We start from the raw sequence: 22653 nt of genomic DNA on the forward strand, positions 1-22653 counted from the left end.
GTACAAGGTACGAAGCCCTGTAATATGGGCAAAGACGTGCATTAAATTTATTAATACATGTGGAATGTTCCAATCCAGCGCCGGCAGATTCCCTGGACATGTTCCAAGCTCAAGATCTTCCAGACTGTTCACTGCAAGCATGGATGGAATATTCCGGTTGGGTCAATATCTTTCAGGTTATCAGGGGACGTGAATAGCATTCTGGCAATGAATAGAAGCACCTTATACTTATCCACTTATTCCCAGATCTAAGGTGACAGAAGCCAGGTTCTCGCAGAGGGAATATGCTGATAAGAATGGGCCTCCGCACACTTCACAGATATAACTAGGGAATGCTTGAATAGGACACTCATCACAAATTCATTGAATTTGGTTGAATGTCCAGAGAACCTTCCCCCCTGCTAGTGCCCTACAACCCGGAGAAGAGTCAATGAATCAATAGATTTTCCATACGCTTGAACGACTCTATAGGCTTTTCACAAGAATTATATACATTAAAGGTAAAATAAGTTAGTCTAAATATATACCAAGAAAAGTGACGGTTCATTCAGATCCAAGAACCATCAGTACCAGCAACAGAAACACCAGGTCCCGATGGCTTCGCACTGGCATTGCTAGTCTTCCTCGCCCTGACCTTAGTCACGGAGAAGCTCCGACCAAGACCCGGTGCCTTGTTTGTCGGCTTAGGTTCGTTGTTTTTCTCTGTGGTATCTTCAAGACGCAGCACCACCTCCACAGCCTTGTCATCCTCGATGACCTTGGGATGTCTCGTGGCAAAGTACCGGGCGTACTTGAAGAGGGACCAATAACAGCTGACGACGTTGATGATGAAGAGGACGATTTTGTACGGCATGTAGTAAAGGAGCAAGCATTTCCAGGAGACGGTTTCCTTCTTCAGGCGTAGATGTACCAGGTTGAAGATGATGACGTTTAGAAAATACAAGCCGTTGGTGACGCCTAACATGATGCCGCAGAATGCTGGCTGTACAACAAGGGAGATCGGTAGGACGAATGGCGCGAGGAGGTATAATAGTGTTTCGTAGACCTGGTTTTAGTGAGTAAGCAGGAGATCTTATTTCCTGTGCCATAGCACATCTTCGCAGTGATAGAACCAACCTCTTGAAAAACAAACAGCTTCGCACCCAATTCCCAGAATCCGAGATTCCAGCTGCACAAGATATACTTCATGTTGTACCACATGCCGTTGACAAAGAAGAAATTCCATCGCGTGAACCTCTGCTTGAAGATGGTCATTTCACCGAAACCTCCTCGCGAGCCTCCTGAACTGAGAAAGACTGCAGATGGGGTCTCTGTCTCAACAAATACGGCGGAGCACATGGTAATGCGCCCACCTAGTCGACGGCAACTATCACCAAAAAACCAATCTTCGGACACAGAGAATCCTGGATGGTCATGGAAGGTCTGCTTGAGGAAGTCGGTCTTCCATAAAGAGATGGCTCCATGCGGGAATGTGGCGCTGCCAAGGATACCAGCAAATGCACGCTGAAGGCCTGATATCTTGTACTCGAGGTCCTGCGCCTGCTGGCATAGGGTCCCGCGTGAGGACTCTGGCCCGACGCTCTTAATAGTGTATCCGATACATTGTATACGGCCCTTCAGTCGGTCACTAACAACAGGGAAGTTTGGAGGCAGTGCGCAGTCGTCGTCAATCAGGAGAACATGGGGAAAGTCTTTGGCCGCGTAGCAGCCAACAAACTGAGCGATAATTTTGCTTCCAACTGGACACCAGAGGTGGTTAACGCCGTATGGGCGGCATACCTCTTCAGTGTTGTCTAATGGCTCTGGAGAGTTGCCGTTCGCAATGACGAAGATGTTTTCAGGCGGAAAGATCTGTAGCGCCGCGTCGAGTGTAGGGCCAATGATATTGGCAGATTTATAACAGGGTATTAAGAGGGCTGTACTTTTCGCAGAGTTTCGATTGCCCTCAAGGTCGGCCTCTTTGGAATCGCTGTTTACCGGGGGAGGGTTCTTTTCGAAGAGAAGTAACAAGGGAGTAAACGCGTAGCTTTATAGTAAATCATTAGTTTCTTGCCGTGAAGACGATGTGTGATACCTACAGAACAGCAATGCCAATTGTGATTCCCCATCCACCTGGGATGACAAACTTGGTACGCACTACGTAGTAGAGCCACCACACGGCACCCCGCCAAAGAGGCATGCCAATGAGGACAAAGTAGATGAAGGCCAAGAGGAAGATATAGACTGTATATTCAAACAGGACCTGCACCCAGTACTTTCTCTGCAGCGCGACACGCCTTTCTTTGGCTTTCTCGTACACATCGTATATACTGTGCCGGTTTGTCCCTTGGGGAGGTTCTTCTGTCGGCTCAATGCGGGAGATACGGTAACTGTGAGGTCGGGGTGGAAGAGGCCACGCGTCACCCCTCGTCGCCGGAATAGACTCGCTCAGTTGTCTGCTGTGTGCTCCAAGGTCGTCCTGGCCATGCTGCCACTGGAAATGAGAAAATCCGTTGGGAGAGAGCTGTGCTGGCTCGATTTCTGCAATCGTAGATACCCCAGATACACTCAAGGGCGCACTCTGGCGCCGGAGGCTAGTATCCTTAGGCTTTTGTGGGTGCGAGCTGTTGACACTGGCTGATCGGCGCAGTTGACCAAGTTGTCTTTCCAATGCCTCATTGCGGATGGCCTGATGAACAGGGCCAGGTCCAGACGCAGAGGACTCGTCATCCCGAGCTGCCCAGGGACCATTTACTTGGGTGGTGGCGGCCAGGAGATGGGCAGGAATGACCACATCTTCCACCATGGAATTGCGAGCATGCTTGCGTGACATTTCCCCTTGTAGTTTTCGAATTTTCTGGCCATCGAGACTTTTTGGCTGAAACCTCCTTTAAAGGCCGGAGCCCGGTGGTACAGCGTCCAGGAACAAATGCCGGTGTCCACTTAGATGTGCACTTGAACCCAACTGAAAGCTTTACTAGTCGGGCTAGAAGCCGGTCCAAGTAATCATCCTCCGGAGTAATACTCATCATCCAGAAGATTTCGTCAAGTGTGCGGATCAGCAATTCGAAATTACCAATGGGCTGTGATGACCTGGGTCCTGAAATTGTGCTATGGTTGGACAGGAAGCGTGTCCAGGTCCTCCGCAGAACCAGACAGCAATCGCCACCAGCCTGAATACATGTCCTATGTAAGCCTGCGGAGCAGTTGGGCTAGGGATGGACTCCATAGAAACTATGGGATCCGCCCCTACTCCGCCGTCCAATTCGAGACCTAGCTTTTGTAGTGTGTATACGGAGTACACAATAAGGCATAATGCAGTTTTTGATATTGTTCTCGTACAGCAGGACACTGGGCACTCCGCTTGCCGGATATATCTTACGCAGCGTCATAGACTCTGCGGCAATGGCTGAAGCCACAAAGCTTCAAGTAACCTTCGCAAGAGCCGTACAAGATAAACAAGGAATAACAAGGTCGTAAACCAAAACAAACAAGGCCAAGCTAGTTGTTACGTAACTAGCAAGCACGATGGCTACTATTTCAAGCGGAAGTGTCGTAATCCACGGAAAGACGATGGCATGGTGGCCCCAGCCTTCAAGTGTCGGTAGTTAGATGGGTCCGTTCCTGAGACATCCGGCCAGTTTTGTCTATTTTTGTGCGATTAAGTTTTGCACCTCAGTACGTGGCGGAATGACCCGTCGGGCTTAGGGCTGGTCGGTGAGCGTCATCCACGTTCGCAAGATCTCCACTTAGCGGGCCGATAGCATTCTTCGGTTCCTGAATGAAAGAATAGGAAAGGATCAGCATTGTTTTGGTTTTTAAGACAGAAAGAGCATCGTGATTGGAAATGTCTCATCCGGTTTTCTTTAGCAGTGAAGATTCTTCTCGTTGACTTTTGTTAGTTTGGTACGCGAAATGAATATGATCGCGTAGTATGAATCCCATTGGCGATGATGGTGTTCGCTTAGCCAGGGAAAAAAACAAACATCACGCTAAAAGTAACGGAAGGATTCCGTGGGACTTTCTAGAATACGAGCTGAAAGGAATAGACCCCAATGGCTGCACAGCGACTTGAAAATAGCATGTCAGCAGGACCCTTTTTCGAATGGGGGCGAGATGCCAGCGAGGATGAAACAGCGATGGTGTGAGAGGATGAAAGTGACAGCAGAAAGGGTCCAACAGCATCACTTAAACCTGATGCTCTCCCCCTTTTGTTCAGAATGGCACTTTGCCAGACAATCTGGCTTCCTAATGTGTTGTCTCTACGAAGTACCTACAAAATTTTGATTCAAGGAATATACCCTCCAGTGGTCAACCACTTCCATATCATTACTAACATTACCACTATTCATTATGGAAGCATCCCCGGTCGCGTCAGCCCAACAATAAGGCGCGACAACGAAGTGCCTAAGCACTAGCCTGCAAATCCTGGGCGATCATATCGGTCAGGTTGTTCAAAGTTGCCTTCTTGAAAAGCACGTCGAAGGGGACATCGACTTCGAAAGTGCTGTGGATAAACATCCGAAGCTCGGCAGTCAGCATGGAACCCATACCAGCCTCGTTCAGAAGCTGGTTCGCATCCAGATCGGTCTCAGGCAGAAGAACTAGGTTGGAGATCTTCTGCGATATAATCGCGCGAACGGCATCGTGGGCAAAGGGCTCAGTGAACGCAGCGTGGGTATCCTTCACGAGCGGTTCGACGGCCGGGGCTGGGTGCATGTACGCCACTTCGGAAGCCATTTTGTAGTTGTTGGAGATCGCCGATAGGTTAAGTTACTTGGAGAGGAAAGAGTGTCGAAGAACGACTTGGCTGCGCAGTAGCACACAGAGATAGAGAAAAGTTGAGATGGAAGAGTCCAACTGAAGACTCTCTGATACGTTATGGGATATTGACCACGAAAATCAACGAAATATGAGACTGATGCCTAGGGGACCAATTCTAGCTAGAGGTCGCGTGCCCTTTAAATACAGAGGTGAAGACACTACAGTATCAATATCGATGACTTCACGACTCATTGCGCTGATTCTGTTTTCCGCTTCCGTCCTCGTTAGATACCCCGGCATGATGACAGAATGATTAGCGATAAATTAGCATTCCAATAAGCTCTCCGGGGCGTATCAATAGCTGCTCATTCGATGAAGGTATTCCAAATGAAGTTCACCCTAAAGCCGAGCCTCCTGGTTCGGGAATGTAATGTTGTTCATGAATAGCTTCATGCTCGGACGGCCTCTTGCGACAGCAATAGCACTGACACAGCAGCGAGAATAGCCCGGGATACTGTAGCAGTAGCATGTGTCTTAGTTGCAGAATGATATGTAAGGCGAGCTTTGTCCACAGATATTACGACGTTCCGCCGCTTCCGTCCGACATTCCTATACCAGAGGACAGCTCCGCGGAATTTCTGAGCTGAGCTCCGCGGATATTTATACCAGGAGGCATGCCATTCTTTCACACTTGGCTGTGCTAATGTTGACTCAGAGAGATAGACCGCCTAGCTTCCGACTGTGGGGTAGCACTTCTGGGCGAATCTAGAACTATTTCGTAGCTGTTGTATTCGAACCCTGGAATGACATGGTTACACTAGTCCAGCTGTGCTTCCAAGAAGAACGATTGTCTAATCGCCTCGAGGGTCGTAATTGGTACATCTACCGGTCGCATTCCTTTAAACTCGGAAGGTAGATAAGTCTATCGAGATCAAATCCATGGTAATTTATCCACTGAATGATGATTAGACTGAACTATTGGATTCCGGGATAGATATTACAAATTTGGAAGGACCATTCTAGCCCTTCATCTATCCTCAATTTAGTCTACAACTAACAATTCCATATCATTGTGAACCACATAGCTTCTTCATCCTCACTAGCAAAAAGAACCTAAGCATTGGCTCGCAGACTTTGGGCAATCATATCGACCAGATGGTTAACCGTAGTACTCCTCTTCAAAAGTACAAGGAATGGAATGTCAACCTCAAACATGCGGAAAATAAAGGTCCGAAACTCAGCAGCCAACATAGAATCCAACCCAGAGTCACCCAGAGGCTGATCCGCTTTCAGGTCAGTCTCTGGCAGAAGAATAAGATTTGACATTTTCTTCGACACAACAGCCCGAAGTGCATCAAGAGAAGACTCCACATTTTGGTTATCGCGCAGCGCCCGTGCAATATCTTCAGGGAGATGCGCCGCCGCATTCTGTGTTTCGCTTTTGCCCTCGCCCGCGGCTCCGCGGGCAAAGGACGCAGTGAACAATGCCGCTCGTGGATCGCAAGGACATGGTTGTCACCCTCGAATCCTCTATCCTGCTGCCCCTGGAGACTGATGAATTCTACACCGGTGAGAATGTGGCTTCCTGACAGGTGATCGTAGCGAGAAGCCCAAGTACATGGCCTTTGGTTAACGAGAGCCATATTCATAATCTGGATTAGTTTGTCTTCGTTGATGGGGTGGACGCCTCCAAGCTTCATGAAGGCTTCGATGTCCGGGTGCTCGTGCACATCCTACTTCTGAAATCATTCCATAGCCAATGGAAATGGCCGGCAGTACCAGGTGGTTGCGATAACGGGCGAAAGCATCTAGAAATGAGTTGGCTGCGCAGTAGTTGCTTTCAGTTGCGGTGCCTATGGTCCCCGAGATAGACGAAGTCATGACGAAAAAGTCCAGCTGGCAGTCTCGACTATTCTGCCTCAACGCATTGTGAAGATTTCAAGTCCCCTGCACCTTGGGACCCATAGTCGTGTGTCATGCACTATGTGGCATATCACTTCATATAGCCTCGTCGAGTGCCATAGATGCCTGGATCACGCCTCCAATAGGACAATCTGCCGCTTCTACCGCCTGTTCAAAATCCTCGTAGCGGCAAACATCTCCCCGGATTACTATAATATGAGCCCCCTGCGCTTGTAGATCATCAACCAAGCCCTTCGCCTCGGCTTTGTCAGTACCCGAACGACTGAGGAATATAAACCGTCGAGCACCGCAAGATGTCATCCACTTGGATATACTGCGACCTAGCCCGCCCAGGCCCCTTATCATGAGATAGTACTTCTGGGCACTATTGGCTGTTTCATACTTCTTCGGGATGAGCCTGATCTTGGTGTTCGGATCTTGGAATGAAACATTTACTTTGCCCAGCCGTTGTGCCTAATGAGAAATGCCTGACTGCATCGGTGATATCTGACGCCTCAAATGTCTTGATCATGATACAAGGCTCACAGATCTTGGCTCTCACTAATTCAAGACTCTGTTTGAGGAGGGCCTTCCAGAGTCTGTGATGAGTTTGGTTCTTCGAGAGATAAAGATTGGATAGATCAAAGGCCATTAAAGAGACATTGCGGCCGAACGTGGACATATCCAGGAGGCCATGATCGAGGATGTCACGTTTGCCAGTGTCGATGAAGCGGCAAAAGCTGGCACATGCTTCAAAGCTGCTGCGCAGAAGGTCGCCAGTCAGGGAGTTCAACATCACGTCAACTCCTTGACCAGAAGTGGCTTCCATTATGGCGGGAAGGAATGATGAATTGCGCGAGTTGAAGATATGGGCTGGATCTAAACCATACGTTTCCACAAGAAATGACTTTTTAGTTTCATTTCCGACGGTGGCAAAGATCTATCATCTAGCTTAGCCAATTTATCGGAGTTTATTACCGCTGGGCCTACAAGATCTTACCTTGGCCCCAAGATGCTTCGCGTACTGGATCGCTGCCATTCCAACACCCCCAGCAGCGGAATGAATAAGAAGGACTAATTGGGTAAGCCCAGCCTTGCGAGTCATAATATACGGTGCTTACCTCTCTTGTCTGCATATTCGCCCGATGATGCAGTGCATAAATGACCGTTGAGAATACCAGCGGAATCGTGGAGGCTGTCTGTACACATGGATGAGCTCCTATTCGCTGGTACAGACCTATCACTTACCGTAAAATCCTCTTCGTCGCGCATTTTTTATCACTGCCCATTCGGGTAAGCGCTCAACGGTTGCAAAATGACTTGGTGCCATTGCAACGACACGATCACCAATCTCGAACTCCGAAACATTGTCGCCCCCTGCTCTAATGACACCGGCACATTCACACGAACATGTCGAATCCTTGGTATCAACCTTGGCGCTGATGGCATATAGATCCTATAGGTGAGCTGTAGTCCCAGGGGTAAGGTGGCAGGCAAGTCGACTAAGACGTGAGGTTGGGGGATATCTGCGAACATCTTGTGGTACTGAAGCTCATCGTGTCCATGCAAGTACAAAAAACCGACAAGTTGAAGGATGGTTAGCTGGGCATTTTGGTGGCGTATGAGAGCAGAATTGTACGTATAGCGACTCTGTTTAATGTCCGATGAAGTCTGCTTTATGGGGAGCTGTAAGGCCGAGTGCGGACCGAGTTCTATCAGATGATGACTCCCTTGCTCCAGGATGATTTTGATGGCCGCGTCAAAATGTACTGGAGATTCGAGATTCGAGCGCCAGTATTTCGGCATCCCGACTTGACTTGTACTGATCGGGCCACCGGTTGCAGTTGAAATCATGGTCACTGATGGCGTGGGAGCATCGCCTTGACCATCAAGTTGGCCATTAGCGTAGCCGTTGACACTTCCATTATCATGATCATTGACATGACCATCGGAAGTGTCATTCAGATATCCATTGATGTGCCCATTAACATGTTCATTGACATGACCATTGGCCTGGCCATCAGTCAAATACCAATAGCGCTTGAGTAAAGCCTCATATCTCGGCCCCACAGCCTTCATATGATGCGAATGATACGCTGTACCCCCAGTCATCAGGTTCCGTGCCCAGATACCTCTATTTGGAAACATTTTGAGCAGAGAATCAATGGCGTCTGCATCGCCACTGACGGTAGTACTCTCCGGCGAGTTCGCACATGCAACAACAACAGACTCTGTTAACCCACATTATCGACTATTGCCTGTGCCTGGTCTTTTCCAAGACCTACAGCAACCATGGAGCCTTCAGCAGAGACCCCAGCAACAACGGCTCCGCGAAAGTAAGCCGCGAAGATGGCTTGCCGGGCATCGATAGCCCTGATAGCGTACGCTGCTCCTATCTCGCCAGAGGAGTGGCCAACCACCATCTCCGGGAAAACACCCCAGTCTTTGAGCATATCCGTCAGCGCAATCTGCACCGCTGTGCACAGCAGTTGTGATATTTCTGCGGCGCTGATATCACGGTTTTCGTCACCGCGCAAAATACCCTCAAGCGTCCAGGCGGGGGCATTTTTCGGATGAAGAGCACGGCGGCAAAAGTCAAGATAATTTATGGCCTTTATAAACACGTTGCTAATACTTAGAAGCTCGTTCGCCATGCCAGCCCACTGTGTGCCCTGTCCGGTATAAACAAAACACAATGAGAATTGTCTTTCATTGTCGAGACCTCTCAACCTCGGGTTTGACATATCGAGCCCCTTGTTCAGACTCGCCTGACATTCAATGAAAAAGCCACGAGTAGCCATCTTGGAGCGACGGCAGCTCAGTGTGTATGCCAGATCATTGATCGGAATAGGTTGAGATGAGTGAGCAACGTATTCAGCCAAATCGCTAGCTATTCGTCGGAGGGACGTTTCAGATCGAGCCGAAAGAGGCAAGATATAGAGCCTGGCTGGATCTTCCTCAACTGGCGATTCCCCATATCCGTTGGTCAGCAGGTCTGCTTCCCATGCTTCAACAATAGCATGGCTGTTTGAACCTCCGAAACCAAACGAATTGATTGATGCTCGCGGAGTCCGGGATCCCGGCCACGCTTGATTCGCAGTGACAATGTCCACGTTCCAGTCCTTGCATTTAATCCTCGGATTGATTATCTTCACCCTAGCCGTCGCAGGGATTATCTTATTCTCGAGTGCTAGGATTGTTTTGAGTAGACCCGACAGACCACTCGCCCCTTCGCTGTGACCAAGATTCGGCTTGACTCCACCAACGAGAATCGGGCATCCTTTCCGACGAAGAGAAACACTAGATATGGCCTCGACTTCTGTAGGATCACCGACTCTGGTGCGAGTCCCATGCGCCTTTCATCATCAGCATATATGCTTGCCACCATTCGAGGAAGCCTACCTCAACATAATCCGTCTCTCCCGGATCCAGGCCTGCCCGATGATACGCCGCCCGAATAACGGCCCTTTGCCCTTCCACACTTGGCTGAGAAATGCCGGGTGTCCGACCATTGCTTGAAGGCGTGATTAGCATCTAGCCCTGCCACAAAAATGGAAACCTACCCATTAACAGCAGTCCCCCGGATAACCGAGCGAACAGGATCCCCATCCCTCAGCGCATCGCCCAGCCTCTTCAGATAGACAGCCGACACCCCCTCGGCCCTTGCATACCTGTTCGCCTTTTCATCAAAAGTGTGACACATCGCATCAGGCGACAAAACTCCGCCTTGACAGCGACCATCTGCTGCTCCGGCGACTGAATCAAATTCGCAGCCGCCACCACAGCCGCGTCACAGTCCCCAGCATCGAGCGCCAAGCAAGCCGAATGCAGTGCATACAAGGAGGACGAACACGCCGTATCAACAACATGCGACGGTCCCCGCAGATCAAAGCAATGTGTAATGCGATTCGCTAGCACAGCTAGTCCCGTCCCGGTGGCAGTATATCGGGAGGAGTACTCCGGGTCTTTGTACTGCATATTCAAGTAGTCCTTGGTGAAATTGCCCACATAGACGCCCATATTGGACCCGCGGACTGTTTCCAGTGGTACGCCAGCGTTCTCAAGCGCTTCGTACATTACTTCGAGGAGCTTTCGCTGCTGCGGATCCATGGATGTCGCTTCCAGGTTGTTGATTCCGAACAAGGCATTTTCGAAGGCGTTGATGTCTTCTTGGATAAAGTAGCCGCCGGTAGAGTTGATGCTCCCCGGTCGGTCGGCATCGGGGTGGTAATATGCTGCGGCGTTGTACCGCGAGGGTGGGACGGAGCCATAGCCTGTCACGTTGTTGATGAGGAGGTCCCAGAGCTTGCTTGGGGATGAGGCCTGACCTGGGAGGCGGCATCCTAGGCCAACGTTAGTATGAAAGTATCATGGGTTTTGGAGGGAGTAGGTATTGTTACCTATGCCTATAATGGCGATCGGTTCACAGGGAGTAGTTGAAGCTGGGTGATCCATGCTAGAGCTGATTTATGGCGTTCAAAACCTTATAGATGATAGTTTGTGATAATCATCCGATGTACGGATAAAAGAGTGCTTATCGGACTATTTATTCGCGGCTTCATCAATCAAAACTATAAAAAGGTCAAGTTTCTAGATACATGAATCCTGGATTAGGAAATTTATCGGAACCTGTCCATGAAGGCTACGCGAATCATGATGAGACGCATTCCCGAATAAAACTGGAAAAGAAAGTAGAAAATCAAGACATACAAAAACTGGGACAATGCGTTAATTGTCCTGCTTCGGCATGCTTGGTCTGTGTGCTGGTACACGTCTCGGGTTCCTACAGGCTATCCGCCATTTCTGCAGAGACTGCCGCTGTCAGTAAAGTTTATCGTAGAATTTGCGGTAGAACAAGGAAGTTACACGATTTGCTTACAGTGTCAGTTTACTCCGGAGTGGACTTATCTTTGATTCGAATCCGGCTACTTCTCCTTGACAGGTGGTAGTTTTAGTACCCAAGCGATTTGTATCGGTCGCATTTCTTATTTTGGGATATAGGAAAATGTACCAAGCCTAGTATGTCCCATAATGGAACGCTTCGATGTGTTTCTAGTTTGTAAATGTCAAGCAGATATCACAAACATTAGAAGAGTCGTAAGAACCCTCCTATTCTCGACCTCATCCCAATGTAGCAACCACTACTCCTCCACCCCCAACTCTCTTAACAACTCCGCCTTAATATCCCTCAAAAACTCCCCCATCTGCTCCTCCGTATGATACGCCTCATTAAAGACCACCCTCAGGGTCAATTGATCCCTGAACGTCCAAACATAGACCACACCCTGTCTTGCGAGCATCTCCACCCCGAGCCCCGCATACAAGATACTAAACCCACTCTCAGGACTTCCATACTCCCTCTGCAAATACTTCTCTAGAACCCCTAAACTACTGATATCGACATCACTCGGCGGCTCATCCGGCGCCGGAAGGTTCCGCAGCAACTTCACCAACATAGTCGCATATTCGCGATGAGCGAGGACATACTCTTCACTAATTCCCTGCCGATATTCAGCGTGATACTTGCGCGCATTCTCTTCCCATGTACTTGAGGCGTCGACGCGGTACATCCAGCCGGTGGTGAACAGCGTGGCAGCTCCCGCCGGGCCGGAGTATGGTTGGGGCATATACGGCCGCAGCGTGTGTCGGATAGTGCTGGTGTAGTGACGACCCTGGGCACGGTGCTCGGGGATAGCATGCCGGAAGTTTACTGCTGCGATGCTTGCGTGCGTGGCGGCAGTGATGCCGAGGCCCCGGGCTTTCGTGGCGGAAAGAGCAGCGGCGGTGGTCGCCGGGGTGAAGGTTAGCTCGGCGGCTCGGGTGCCTGTCGGGATGGTGGTGGCGTCTCCCATGTATGGGATTCCGACGGCGCCTTGAGCGTGTGCGAAGGTCTCTACTGCTTCTTGTGCGATGTCCTTTTGCTCGTCTGTCGGGGTTAGGGGCATGTTGCCGGCTTCTTCAACGGATAGGGATAGTCGGGTGGTTTCTGTTCCCCAGGTGAAGGCGTCGAAGGGGTCGGGGAGGTTCCCTGAGAGAATGGTGTCGGCGTGAGTGGACATTAGGTCAACGAGCTGGCCGAGAAGGAGGAAGCCGCCCACTCCATCAGTGCGCCAGTGTGCGGTGTGCAGGAGGATTTGCGAGGATTTGGGGATGTAGTAGAGTTGAGCGTCAGGGGCGGGTGCGATGGTGCGGATCACATCGTCGGCGGATTGGGCGTCCGATGTGATGAAGAAGGTCTGCGAGGCCCATTGATTGAGGGTATCGACAGAGTCGGGAATTGTGTACACGAGGTTGGCGTTGGAGGAGTCCGGATGCGCGGCTAGACTAGGGTGTTGGAAGCGCAGGTGCAACCAGCTGTGGCGGATCAGGGCTGGGAGGAGATCGGCTGCGAAGTCCCCGCGGGGACGAATGGTGATAGTGTAGTTCACTGCCCAGTGTTCACGGCCTAGTGGGTGGCCAAAGTCACTGACCAGCTTGATGAACACCTCGTTAGGGCCAAGGGGCCGGGTGAGAGTATTCGGCGAGTGCTCGGTTGTAGTCCACGGCATGATTGTGAGAAGTGTAGTTGCCTTTGCGGGGTCGATGGAATAATAATGGCCGATGTTTAAATAGATGATTGAAGGCAAAGGGTTAATTACTAGGTTCTAAGCCTCGTTTATTGGGGGCCTAAGATGTTAGTGGGGTAGGAGTACACCGTTAGTCGTCACACTATAAAGTATAGCCTTGTCCGTTCTGAAGCGACAAAGGGTGAGATGGGAAAGCCACTTTCTATCATACAATCCTCAGTGGATCGTGATACAAATATCGGAAGCGCATCTGGCCGACTAATCAAACGCTCACTGTCATGAGAGACGAACTTTTACTTGATCCAGCAGGTTATCCGTCGGGAGTAAGCACTACCAGTGCACTAGCATGCATCACACTCATTCTAGTCAGATTGAGCCCCACTGCTCAGCCATGATGATACTACGTGACTAATCTAACTGGAATCAGAAATAAGAAAATGTGATATCACCGATATGAGTATGATATACATGCATCAACAACACTCAAGCTAATCCATCAACCTCATATTTCCAACGCAGGTGGGCGGTTTGTACTCTCGAGTTATTGCATTCCCCAACGGCAAACACGAAACATAATGTTGCATTATCAAAGAAACGTATCATGAGAACCCTGGGGGGAAGATTCCCGAGAAAAATAGGGAACCTGGTATGAGGATGAAGAAGCTTGATCTAAAGGGTAGGTCTGGTTCAATAATAAATGATAGAAGGCCCACCAACTGGTATATCAAGTACCGATTAGCGTGAAATTAGTCCATAAATAGCTTTTAATCTAGTGTACTTACTGTAGTGGGACTCAAATCCTCAAAAAGTATCGGAAAGTATTCATATGAAGGCGAAAGAAACCCTGCAGGTCTAATGTGTCAAGAATCACCTAAGGAGCTGTCAGAAATCCAAACTTGTATGTCTATCACTTCAAAGGTTCGGGTGCAGGCAAAAGGCAGGCTAGGAGGGCAACCAAGAAAGTGACATTCACGCCAGTGCTAACAGGGTGGTTCGGATTGGTGCATCGCCTATCCATCTTACATTTCCCCTGTCACATCATAGGAGCACTATAGTCCGTGCACTCCGTAGTGCGATTGTGATGGGCACTAACCTGCAGTTTGCATGAAGCCACCGGGCCAATAATTTAATTTATAAGAGCAGCTGAATTCATCTCCGCATTCCCTTAAGACTTTAAACGTGGAAATTCCCGATAAGCCGGCTTTCCCAGGCACGGTCGCTCCATGTCTACATTGCAAAGTACACGTTCCAAAGATGTCGGGTCCACATGACCGAGCAGTGTCTCAATTATCCTGAACTTCGTATCCGACGGACATAAAATAGTGCTGTCCCAAGTCATTCTCAGATTACGTTGGTGCTGGTTCCATGGTTCAAAAGGAAATCGAGACTTGCTCCCTTCTTGGAACCACGACTGCATTCATCTCCGATCTATAATAACCCCATGGGGCTCCGCGTTTGATCAGAAGCATACCATGGACACTGACCCAGGTATGACGCGGCATGGAATGGATGGCTTAAAGGGCAATCCGAAGGATGAATCTGGAATTTAACCATAGCTCAAATTGTAAAATAAATATTACCTTGAGTCATTTGTCGCACCATCTGCTCCGAACCAGCGATACCATATGGTTTGACCTACTTGGCAGAAACGCCGTGCCACCAAATTGTAACAACTAATGCTGTGACTCTGGAAGCATCTCGTGATGATTCAATTCGTCGAAGAAAAACTTTGTATTAAGTGGATGGTCAATTAATAAGGTTCAGAAGATTCTTGGAATAGAAACTCGATTTACTAGAAAAGCTTTTTACTAACAATTATTGTCCGCAGACGAGCGGCTCTCGTTTCCGTGGGCTTTTTGACAATAACTATATGGTCTTGGGGGGAAGATCTTCCTGGCAAAGTGGATTAGTCCATCAGAAAGAAAATTGTCCCAAGAAAGGACACAGGCCCTTAAGGTCAAGACTGGCATCTATTTCGATATCACGGATACTTCCGTACCTTGGCGCTCACACGGGATAGAAGCCACTTACTAAAAAGCTTATCTGCAAACAGCATAAAGTTTAAAATCCGGCTCTATGGAAAGAGCCAATGAAACATCTTCTGACATCACACTTGACATGTTGACTTGAAAAAGTTGTTACTGGGCTTAGCTACAACTACTGACGGTAGCTTTGATTTCGACTTCTTGGTTGGTACTCTGAAGCATCCTCCAATCGATGCAGGGTTCACCTCTGCGGGCGTCCTGTAGGCCGTAGTGTCGGAGAATATTTCCTGGCCTACACTAACAGGTAACTGTATCAAGAACTAGCCTCGGAGTATGCCTGACTTAGCTAGGCTTCCTGCTTGTCGAATAGTCCCGATAATAATGATGTTCTCGTGAACAAACAAGGACATTGACTATTACTGCCATAAAGTCTAGATTAACAAGGTCCCTTGGGATTGCAACTATCGGCTCAACAGGAGTCTTATTTGCACTCTAGATCCATGCAGACTGCATGAAGTCGGCCGTTTGCAGACAGATGTTAGTACGTTAAGGAGGCTATGATGCATATAATTACACGTCAGGCATAGGTAAAATCTCACTTGAAATGCACGTCATACATTGTGCAGTTGTAACTTTAACACGGCATTCGAAGCCTGTATCTGGCCTATAGTGACGTTTAGTACATATATATGAACCCTACTCTGGAATAGTGGTACAAACTACGTTGGATTAGTAACGACAACACGAATCTAGGTATAAAGCCCCCTTCGTGAGCCATTCTGAGACGACACTAGACTATCTATCATTCCATTCTAAAACCTACCACATCTTGATCAATTATAAGCTCCATCTCATCTTGAATTTCAAGTCACCATGCCCGAGGCTTATGGATATATCACTTGGCAGTCTCCAAATCAAGCTGAGGGCCATTTCAATATCGGTGGTCCAGATTATATATGCTCTCTGAGAACCAACTCTCAGCTTCCATATTTTATGTTAAATTCAGCCAAACTGAATTACGATAGCACTGACCAACTTGCGGGCACGCGATCTCTCGACGGCCACGTTGGTGTATATGATTTTGCAACCACTTTTGATAACTCCTCTAAGATCGAAGGCAACCTAGACAACCTGGTCAACCAAAACTCACGCTTCTACGGTACTGCTACATGGTCACAACGCATGTAGTCAAGGTATGTACGCTTGCTGGCCTGAGCCAGTAGTCACACCCTTTGCTATTACTCTTAAACGCTGAGCAATCCGTATAGAAAATGGAACACCTGGAACACCTGAATGAGCAACTGTATGACTATGCTGGTGGAAGAGAAGCTGCCAAAGGGGGCCTTATGGCTAAGCCTTGTCTGGATGGAACAATGTCTCATCTGATCTTCCCAAGCCTCGGTGCAGGTTTTTCTTCCTCATCCAGGGGGTTTTTTCCCTACAATTATATGCGAATGCTGAGGCAAACTAATGTAACATAATAATTTGTTTTGTCTTCTTAGCTCAATTCCCGAGGTCTCACTAATGTTCCACTTTATTTACAAAGATTTCATCATGGGGGGATGCATTTCCAGCGCCACGTGCTTCGATCAATCACCTCCCTGGAGGGCCATTATTGAACCGACCTCAGCATAGACAGGTCGCGGATAAAAATGACCTGTTCATGTAGATGTACCTTTCCTTGCATATGAAGACAATAGTCTCCGTTTTTCTTCTAACTTCTAAGAGATTGGAGGTCGACAAGCATCACCTGCATCTTTTCGCACCCTCCTGTAGACATACGCCCTCATTTATCCCGAACTCAGCCCCTTTAAGACTTTGTTTGTTAAAGTCCTTATGTATATAGTATATTTCTACAGCACCTGCAACGTCTTCTCATGAAACTTGAATTATATTATTATCACGGTCGTACAGTATCAATCGCAGTATTCGTACCTACCTGCATCCCTGTCACCTTAAACGCAACATCAACACCCCACTGGAACAGCACGATAACCCTGTCTGACCACATACCCCCTTCACATTATCATAATAATCAATCCGGGTGAAGATACTAACAACAGAACCGATCAACAATGATGCTTATAAGGACATGCTGGCTTGTGGCGGTGCTAGAAGCTACCACAGATGTATTGATGTATTGCGATAGAGTGCAGTTATCGGGGCTCCAATATCACGGCAAATGAAACTCAACGGACCCTAAAACAACTTGCTAATTTGTATTCCGCTATCGTATACTCTTTAGTGATTGGCGACATATTCTGTTTCGGTGCACCTATCGGCTATAATATGATGTTGGCTTGAAGGTAAGACATCTTGGATGTTCACCGTCAAATCATTTTTTTTCTAGAAAAGACAAACCAAGAAGAATCCTGGTAGGTTCTGGGTGCATGTGAAGCCCTAAACTCGAAATCTTGTGGTCATTCATGTCCATTTATCGGAGCATTGGATCAGCAAAGTGAGTCGTATGTGCGTTCAGCGTCGTTCCCGTACACTGGATCGGGCAGGTGGGAATACAAACTAGTCTACTAATTAGTATCCGCTGATTGTGGGAATAGATCATGGTAGTCAATATGTAGATATGAAACAGACTCTGAGTCCGCAGCACGATGGGATTTGCTAGTTCCGGGATGTCAGCATGGACTGATCTGCTGACAGCTGGCATCCTTGAGCGGGGGAGACTCCACCCTATAAGCGTACTATTCGGCTGGACCTACTTAATCTAACACGACCAGTAGACTATTAAAACTGAAATCTACTAAGATGTAAGACCTCCACAACACCATTCTCTTCATACCTTCCGGTGTTATATACTAATGAGAGAGAATAAATCCGCGCACATTACAATAATGATGAAACCCAGTCCAAGTCACACCGTTCATCTTCTCGAGGAAACCTTCAAGCACATTGGATTACCCTCACGATTTCAGCGCGAGCAGAACCCCAAGCTCGACCGAGAGCTTCTAGGAACTATTCAAGCCTATCATGTCTCCCACATCCCGGTTATGACAACACTGCCCTTCACCACAGCGCAGCACCTTTCATATCGCTTCATATCCACGACATCTTTCACAACTCGTGACAAGAAAGCGAGGGGGTTACTGCCTGGAGAACAATATCCTCTTATACCATGTATTGAGACATTTAGGGTTCGACTTGTACCTCACCGGCGCTCGTCTCTTTCGAGATGCAAACAATCCTAAACCGGGTTGGTCAGGCTGGTAGGTAATCCCCCCTTCCATATCCCAGATTGAGGCTTAGCATTTGATTCTTCAGGGAACACGCCGTGACCATCGTTACCCTTGCAGACAACTCCAACTACATGCTAGACGTCGGCTACGGCGGCGATGGGCCAACCACCCCATTACCCCTGGTCCATACCTCCAACCCCATCCCCAATATTGGCACGCAGGAGATCCGCCTCCAGAAAAATGAAGAATCGTCGGGAGAGCGGTCACACCCCTCCAACAATCCTAGTACTAACGCTTGGACCTACCAATTCCGCAACGGCAGCGAACAAGCCTGGCGGGTGGGTTATGCCTTCCATGAACTCGAATTCTTCCCGCGGGACTTTGAGGTCATGAATTTCTACACGAGTCAGAACCCGACCTCATTCCTGACGCAGCGGTTGCTAATTATTCGGTTCCTGCAACGCGCTGACGGGGAGGTCTACGGGAAAGTGATTCTGGATCAGGATAAGATGAAGGAGAATCGGGGAGGGAAGAATGAGTTGGGGAAGGTGTGTAATACTGAGAGTGAACGGGTGGAGGTTTTGCGGAATGTTTTTGGGGTGGACCTTACGGAGGAGGAGAGAAGAGGTATCTGTGGAAAGGTGTCGGCTTTGCCCGTCTGAGGTGTGTCCATAGTAGAAGGGGGTATTGAATTATATATTCATTAACGTACATTTTTGTGATTTCTTCATCCCAAGATTATGTGCTCCACGATACAAATCGTTGGCTAATCCAAGAACAAGCAGTCCCAAGGCAGCATACCGTCTCTTTGTCTATTTGTGAGAACTCACCCATCACATCCACCTTTTAATTCCAACGCATCTATTCAGCAACCTCAACAACAATATGCCCAACACCCCGAGAAACGCAAGCCAACATCTCTGATTTCTGCTCCGATTCCATCAAGGCAGTCCCCCGGTGCAACACCCGCCCACAGCGAACAGAAACCCTGCAAGCTCCACAATTTCCCACCTCACAAGAACTCCCAATCTCGAAGCCAGCATCCCGCACAATCTCAAGAAGCGACTGCTCAGCCCCCACCTGAAGTCCCTCTGATTTTCGACTTAGACCAACGACATCCACAGTGAAGGGGTCGCCGGCGGCATCATCACCATTGAATGCCTCATAATGCACCTCATCAGGAGACATATCCACAGCGGTGGCCGTCTTTACCACGGCGTCGATCATGCGCTGCGGCCCACACACGTAAACATGGCTGTTCCAGATGCGATTTCGTAGGATCTCAGCAATGTCCATTCGTTGGCCCTGCGATTTATCGTAGATGGTGACATACGGCTGCAGGTCCGCCAGCAGCGATTGAAAGGCGACGTCAGTGGCGCTCCGCACCGCATAATGTAGGGAATAGTCTTGATTTGTGTCCTTGAGGCGTTTCATCATATCGAGGAGGGCGGTGATTCCTATCCCACCCGCGATAAAGATGTGATGAGACGCCATCTTGTCGATGGCCAAGCCCTGCCGTATCCTGGACCCCACTAAGACTGTGTCCCCCCGCTTGAGTGTTTCGTGGATATAGCTCGACCCGCCGCGGCTGCGTTCGTCCCGGGCCACCCCCAGTGTAAACCGATCGGTGTCGCCTTTAACGATGGAATAGGCGCGTCGTAGCCCATTAGGAAGCTTGAGCCGGGCATGACTTCCAGGAAGGATCGTACCAGGTGCGGAAGTACTTCGGCGAACTGCCTCCAACTCCAGCCGCACGATACGAGGAATCTCCGCGGTATGACTAGCAACTCTGAACTGTCTCCAAGTCTCGGGTGGACGCTTAGCTGCGGCCTCCTTCTCCTGATGTGCTCTCCAGCGCTCGATAAATACATCTCTGCACTCATCACCAAGGACATCCATTGCCATAAGATGCTGCGACATCGCTAAGTCTGTCTTGTCGCGGTGGACGTAATAGTGCAAACGGGCGATCGACCATCGTGGATGACTTCGACGAATAACGCTAATCTCCAACCCTTCTTGTATCCACCCTTCTTCTATGACACGATAATACCATCCCGTCTTAGCCTCCTGGTGAGTGAGCGGAGCGAAGTTCTTGATCCCGAAACGCTGGTTTAGCTTAAAGCACGGTTGGCGCGGCAGACTGACCTCCAGCACGCAACCGTTGCGACCGCCAGTGCTCAGGGAACCCGGTGGCCCGATGCGCACCCTATCGCCGATGCATACGGTCTGCTCGTTCCAGCCATCCGCGACGAGATTCTCGCCAAAGCCGCCGGGTACAAAGCGTGTGCGAGCCTCGGGAAAGCGATCGGCCCAGAAGGGGTAATGGTCTGAGCAGTACTGGTGAATGGCTTTATCGATGCCCCCGTGGAATGTCAGATCGTGTTCGTCATCTTCTAGGCCGGTGGTGGAGACGTAGAGCTGGCCAGGGCGGGTTTGCTTGTCGATGCCGGAGAGGACGGGACCAAAAGAGCGGAGTTTGGAGGTGCGGACTTCTTGGAGGGTCGTGGGGGGTGGGATATGAATAATGGGTGAAGGTGAACTCAAATCGATGCGAGTCATTCTTGTAATATTAAATCTGCAGATGTTGGAGGGGATCTCATTTCACCGTTGATGCATTTTTGCTGGAGAATGAGCCTAGAGCTGCATTTATAGTATGACTCTCCGGATAAGTTAGGACCAAACAAGTTAGTGATCCGTGGCTGTCGTTCCCGCTCACCCGAATAGGAAGTTAGCTGGTGAGGGACCCACTCCTCCAACCCTGATTTATTCCTTTTTTTTTCTTCCTCACACCCCGGCTCTGTTGACTATGGTAAGGTAGAGCAATATGGCAACTATGATCATTCTGCCGGGGGAAGATTGACCAATCAATCACTGGTTAGCCATCAGTCACGTTACTTGCACTGATAGCCTATCTTATGTTTTGGGCTTGCTTCTTCAAGCGGCATTCGCTCAAGTGTAATAAAGGCCAAAAAAAGCGCCTACCACGCAACCCACAAAATCGGACGTGTAGCATAACATATCGAGTCCCTCCCTGGTCAAGTGAAATATATGGCCTACGACTCACTGGACCTCGTGTTTGGTGGTGCCGGCGCTGTCTGACAGAGGTGGTTAATGCGGGAGTTGACGGGTCTACTTTGGTTGTTGTTGGCCTTCTAGTAGTCACTGCAATGACTGACAGAATAAGCAGACATCAGCATAATAACCTGTCCAGAATAGTAGTACTACCACGCAGACCAAAAAGGACGTATTCGTCGCCGCAGCAGAATGATCATATACACTCTCTTTAAACATACAGGTATATCCAGCACTACCCCAAACCCAGTCTAGTTCCAATCCCATACACTCGATTTCATTGATCGAAACCAAAAGTTCCGCTCCATTGCCCCACCCGCCATCAACCAATAATCATCACTATTCATCTCACAGCCTAAGTACTAGTATCTACACTGACTGGTACTGTGTAGTAGATATAAAATAACTCTTTCATTCATCTATCAATTCAGCATCTCATCTCATTACATTAATCTCATCTCTATCATCCCATACTATATCCTCGTCTACCACTCTTAAGCAACTGCCAATTAATAAAGCTATATTACGAAATACCACACCAACTCAACCAACAAGAAACGTGAACTTCCGCTGCATTTCGCCAACCATATACCAATACCAAGATGACCTGGTCCAAAGCAACCATCATCGCGCTGGTGACTCTGCTTGTAACGGGGCCTCCATCGCTGCTTATTTTTCGGTGCAGATGGCGGAGGAAATCCAAACGGGAGAATGATGGGCGTGACACGGGGCATGGGGAAACGAATGGATGGGTGGCTAGAAGGGATTCTAGGTATGATGTTCCAAGAGGTGAGTGGGCCTTTCTTCCTTTCTTCCTTGGGATTATATGTCATTGAGATTAGGAATGGGGTTCAGATCTAATTCTAACGGTTGAAACAGAGGTATTCGTTTCGCAGAGGGTGATCAGTGAGGTTTGCGTGGGCTATAGGATTGTGGAAAGGGAGGTGAATCCGTAAGGGTGTATATGATATGCGTGGGTAGAGGAGTGATTTTGAATGGTATTGTATATTATTTGTTGAATCAAGCGTTGAATCACCGGTGCCTATGATCGTATATAACCCAGCAACCATCTCATCACATCAAAATGACCCTCTCGTTCTGCAGCAGCGGCAGCTCTACGACACACAAATGACAAGTTTGGTCGATCTCCATATGCATTTAGAAGTAACTGGACCATATCGAGATATCCGTGTT

The 22653-nt window shown here is 48.8% G+C and overlaps 8 protein-coding genes across 8 annotated transcripts; 2 read left to right on the forward strand and 6 right to left on the reverse strand.

The window, feature by feature from the left end:
• Window positions 1-429: 429 nt before the first annotated feature.
• BO83DRAFT_449429 (glycosyl transferase) lies at window positions 430-3162 on the reverse strand. Its single transcript, XM_025536751.1, has 3 exons — window positions 2079-3162; window positions 1117-2026; window positions 430-1045 (listed from the first exon to the last, which is right to left on the reverse strand). Exons 1-3 carry the CDS (start codon window positions 2810-2812, stop codon window positions 548-550), a joined length of 2142 nt encoding a protein of 713 aa, XP_025392617.1. The 5' UTR covers window positions 2813-3162; the 3' UTR covers window positions 430-547.
• Window positions 3163-4255: 1093 nt separating this feature from the next.
• Window positions 4256-4871, reverse strand: BO83DRAFT_413570 (acyl carrier protein). Its single transcript, XM_025534498.1, has one exon. It carries the CDS (start codon window positions 4717-4719, stop codon window positions 4387-4389), a length of 333 nt encoding a protein of 110 aa, XP_025392618.1. The 5' UTR covers window positions 4720-4871; the 3' UTR covers window positions 4256-4386.
• A 985-nt stretch (window positions 4872-5856) lies between these two features.
• BO83DRAFT_422713 (acyl carrier protein) lies at window positions 5857-6443 on the reverse strand (the record flags this gene model as incomplete). Its single annotated transcript, XM_025535056.1, has 2 exons — window positions 5857-6200; window positions 6263-6443. The coding sequence occupies 2 exons, from the start codon at window positions 6441-6443 to the stop codon at window positions 5857-5859; spliced, it is 525 nt and encodes a 174-aa protein (XP_025392619.1).
• On the reverse strand, window positions 6396-11100 carry BO83DRAFT_449434 (ketoacyl-synt-domain-containing protein; the record flags this gene model as incomplete). Its single annotated transcript, XM_025536752.1, is given in 10 exon segments — window positions 6396-7082; window positions 7102-7585; window positions 7646-7719; window positions 7767-7844; window positions 7894-8027; window positions 8078-8841; window positions 8889-9981; window positions 10048-10159; window positions 10317-10988; window positions 11046-11100. The coding sequence occupies 10 exon segments, from the start codon at window positions 11098-11100 to the stop codon at window positions 6742-6744; spliced, it is 3807 nt and encodes a 1268-aa protein (XP_025392620.1). The 3' UTR covers window positions 6396-6741.
• A 654-nt stretch (window positions 11101-11754) lies between these two features.
• Window positions 11755-13193, reverse strand: BO83DRAFT_329303 (uncharacterized protein; the record flags this gene model as incomplete). The annotated part of the gene is made up of 1 exon (XM_025528187.1): window positions 11755-13193. The coding sequence occupies one exon, from the start codon at window positions 13191-13193 to the stop codon at window positions 11787-11789; it is 1407 nt and encodes a 468-aa protein (XP_025392621.1). The 3' UTR covers window positions 11755-11786.
• Window positions 13194-16069: 2876 nt separating this feature from the next.
• Window positions 16070-16384, forward strand: BO83DRAFT_422717 (uncharacterized protein; the record flags this gene model as incomplete). The annotated part of the gene is made up of 1 exon (XM_025535057.1): window positions 16070-16384. One exon carries the CDS (start codon window positions 16070-16072, stop codon window positions 16382-16384), a length of 315 nt encoding a protein of 104 aa, XP_025392622.1.
• Window positions 16385-18048: 1664 nt separating this feature from the next.
• BO83DRAFT_404988 (arylamine N-acetyltransferase family protein) lies at window positions 18049-19089 on the forward strand (the record flags this gene model as incomplete). Its single annotated transcript, XM_025533768.1, has 3 exons — window positions 18049-18198; window positions 18287-18417; window positions 18473-19089. The coding sequence occupies 3 exons, from the start codon at window positions 18049-18051 to the stop codon at window positions 19047-19049; spliced, it is 858 nt and encodes a 285-aa protein (XP_025392623.1). The 3' UTR covers window positions 19050-19089.
• Window positions 19090-19120: 31 nt separating this feature from the next.
• Window positions 19121-20987, reverse strand: BO83DRAFT_329306 (MOSC domain-containing protein). The gene has a single exon (XM_025528188.1). The coding sequence runs from the start codon at window positions 20944-20946 to the stop codon at window positions 19249-19251; it is 1698 nt and encodes a 565-aa protein (XP_025392624.1). The 5' UTR covers window positions 20947-20987; the 3' UTR covers window positions 19121-19248.
• Between the last annotated feature and the right edge of the window lie 1666 nt (window positions 20988-22653).

Source organism: Aspergillus eucalypticola, assembly GCF_003184535.1.
Source record: "Aspergillus eucalypticola CBS 122712 chromosome Unknown BO83scaffold_2, whole genome shotgun sequence".
In the NCBI taxonomy this organism is placed as follows: domain Eukaryota; kingdom Fungi; phylum Ascomycota; class Eurotiomycetes; order Eurotiales; family Aspergillaceae; genus Aspergillus; species Aspergillus eucalypticola.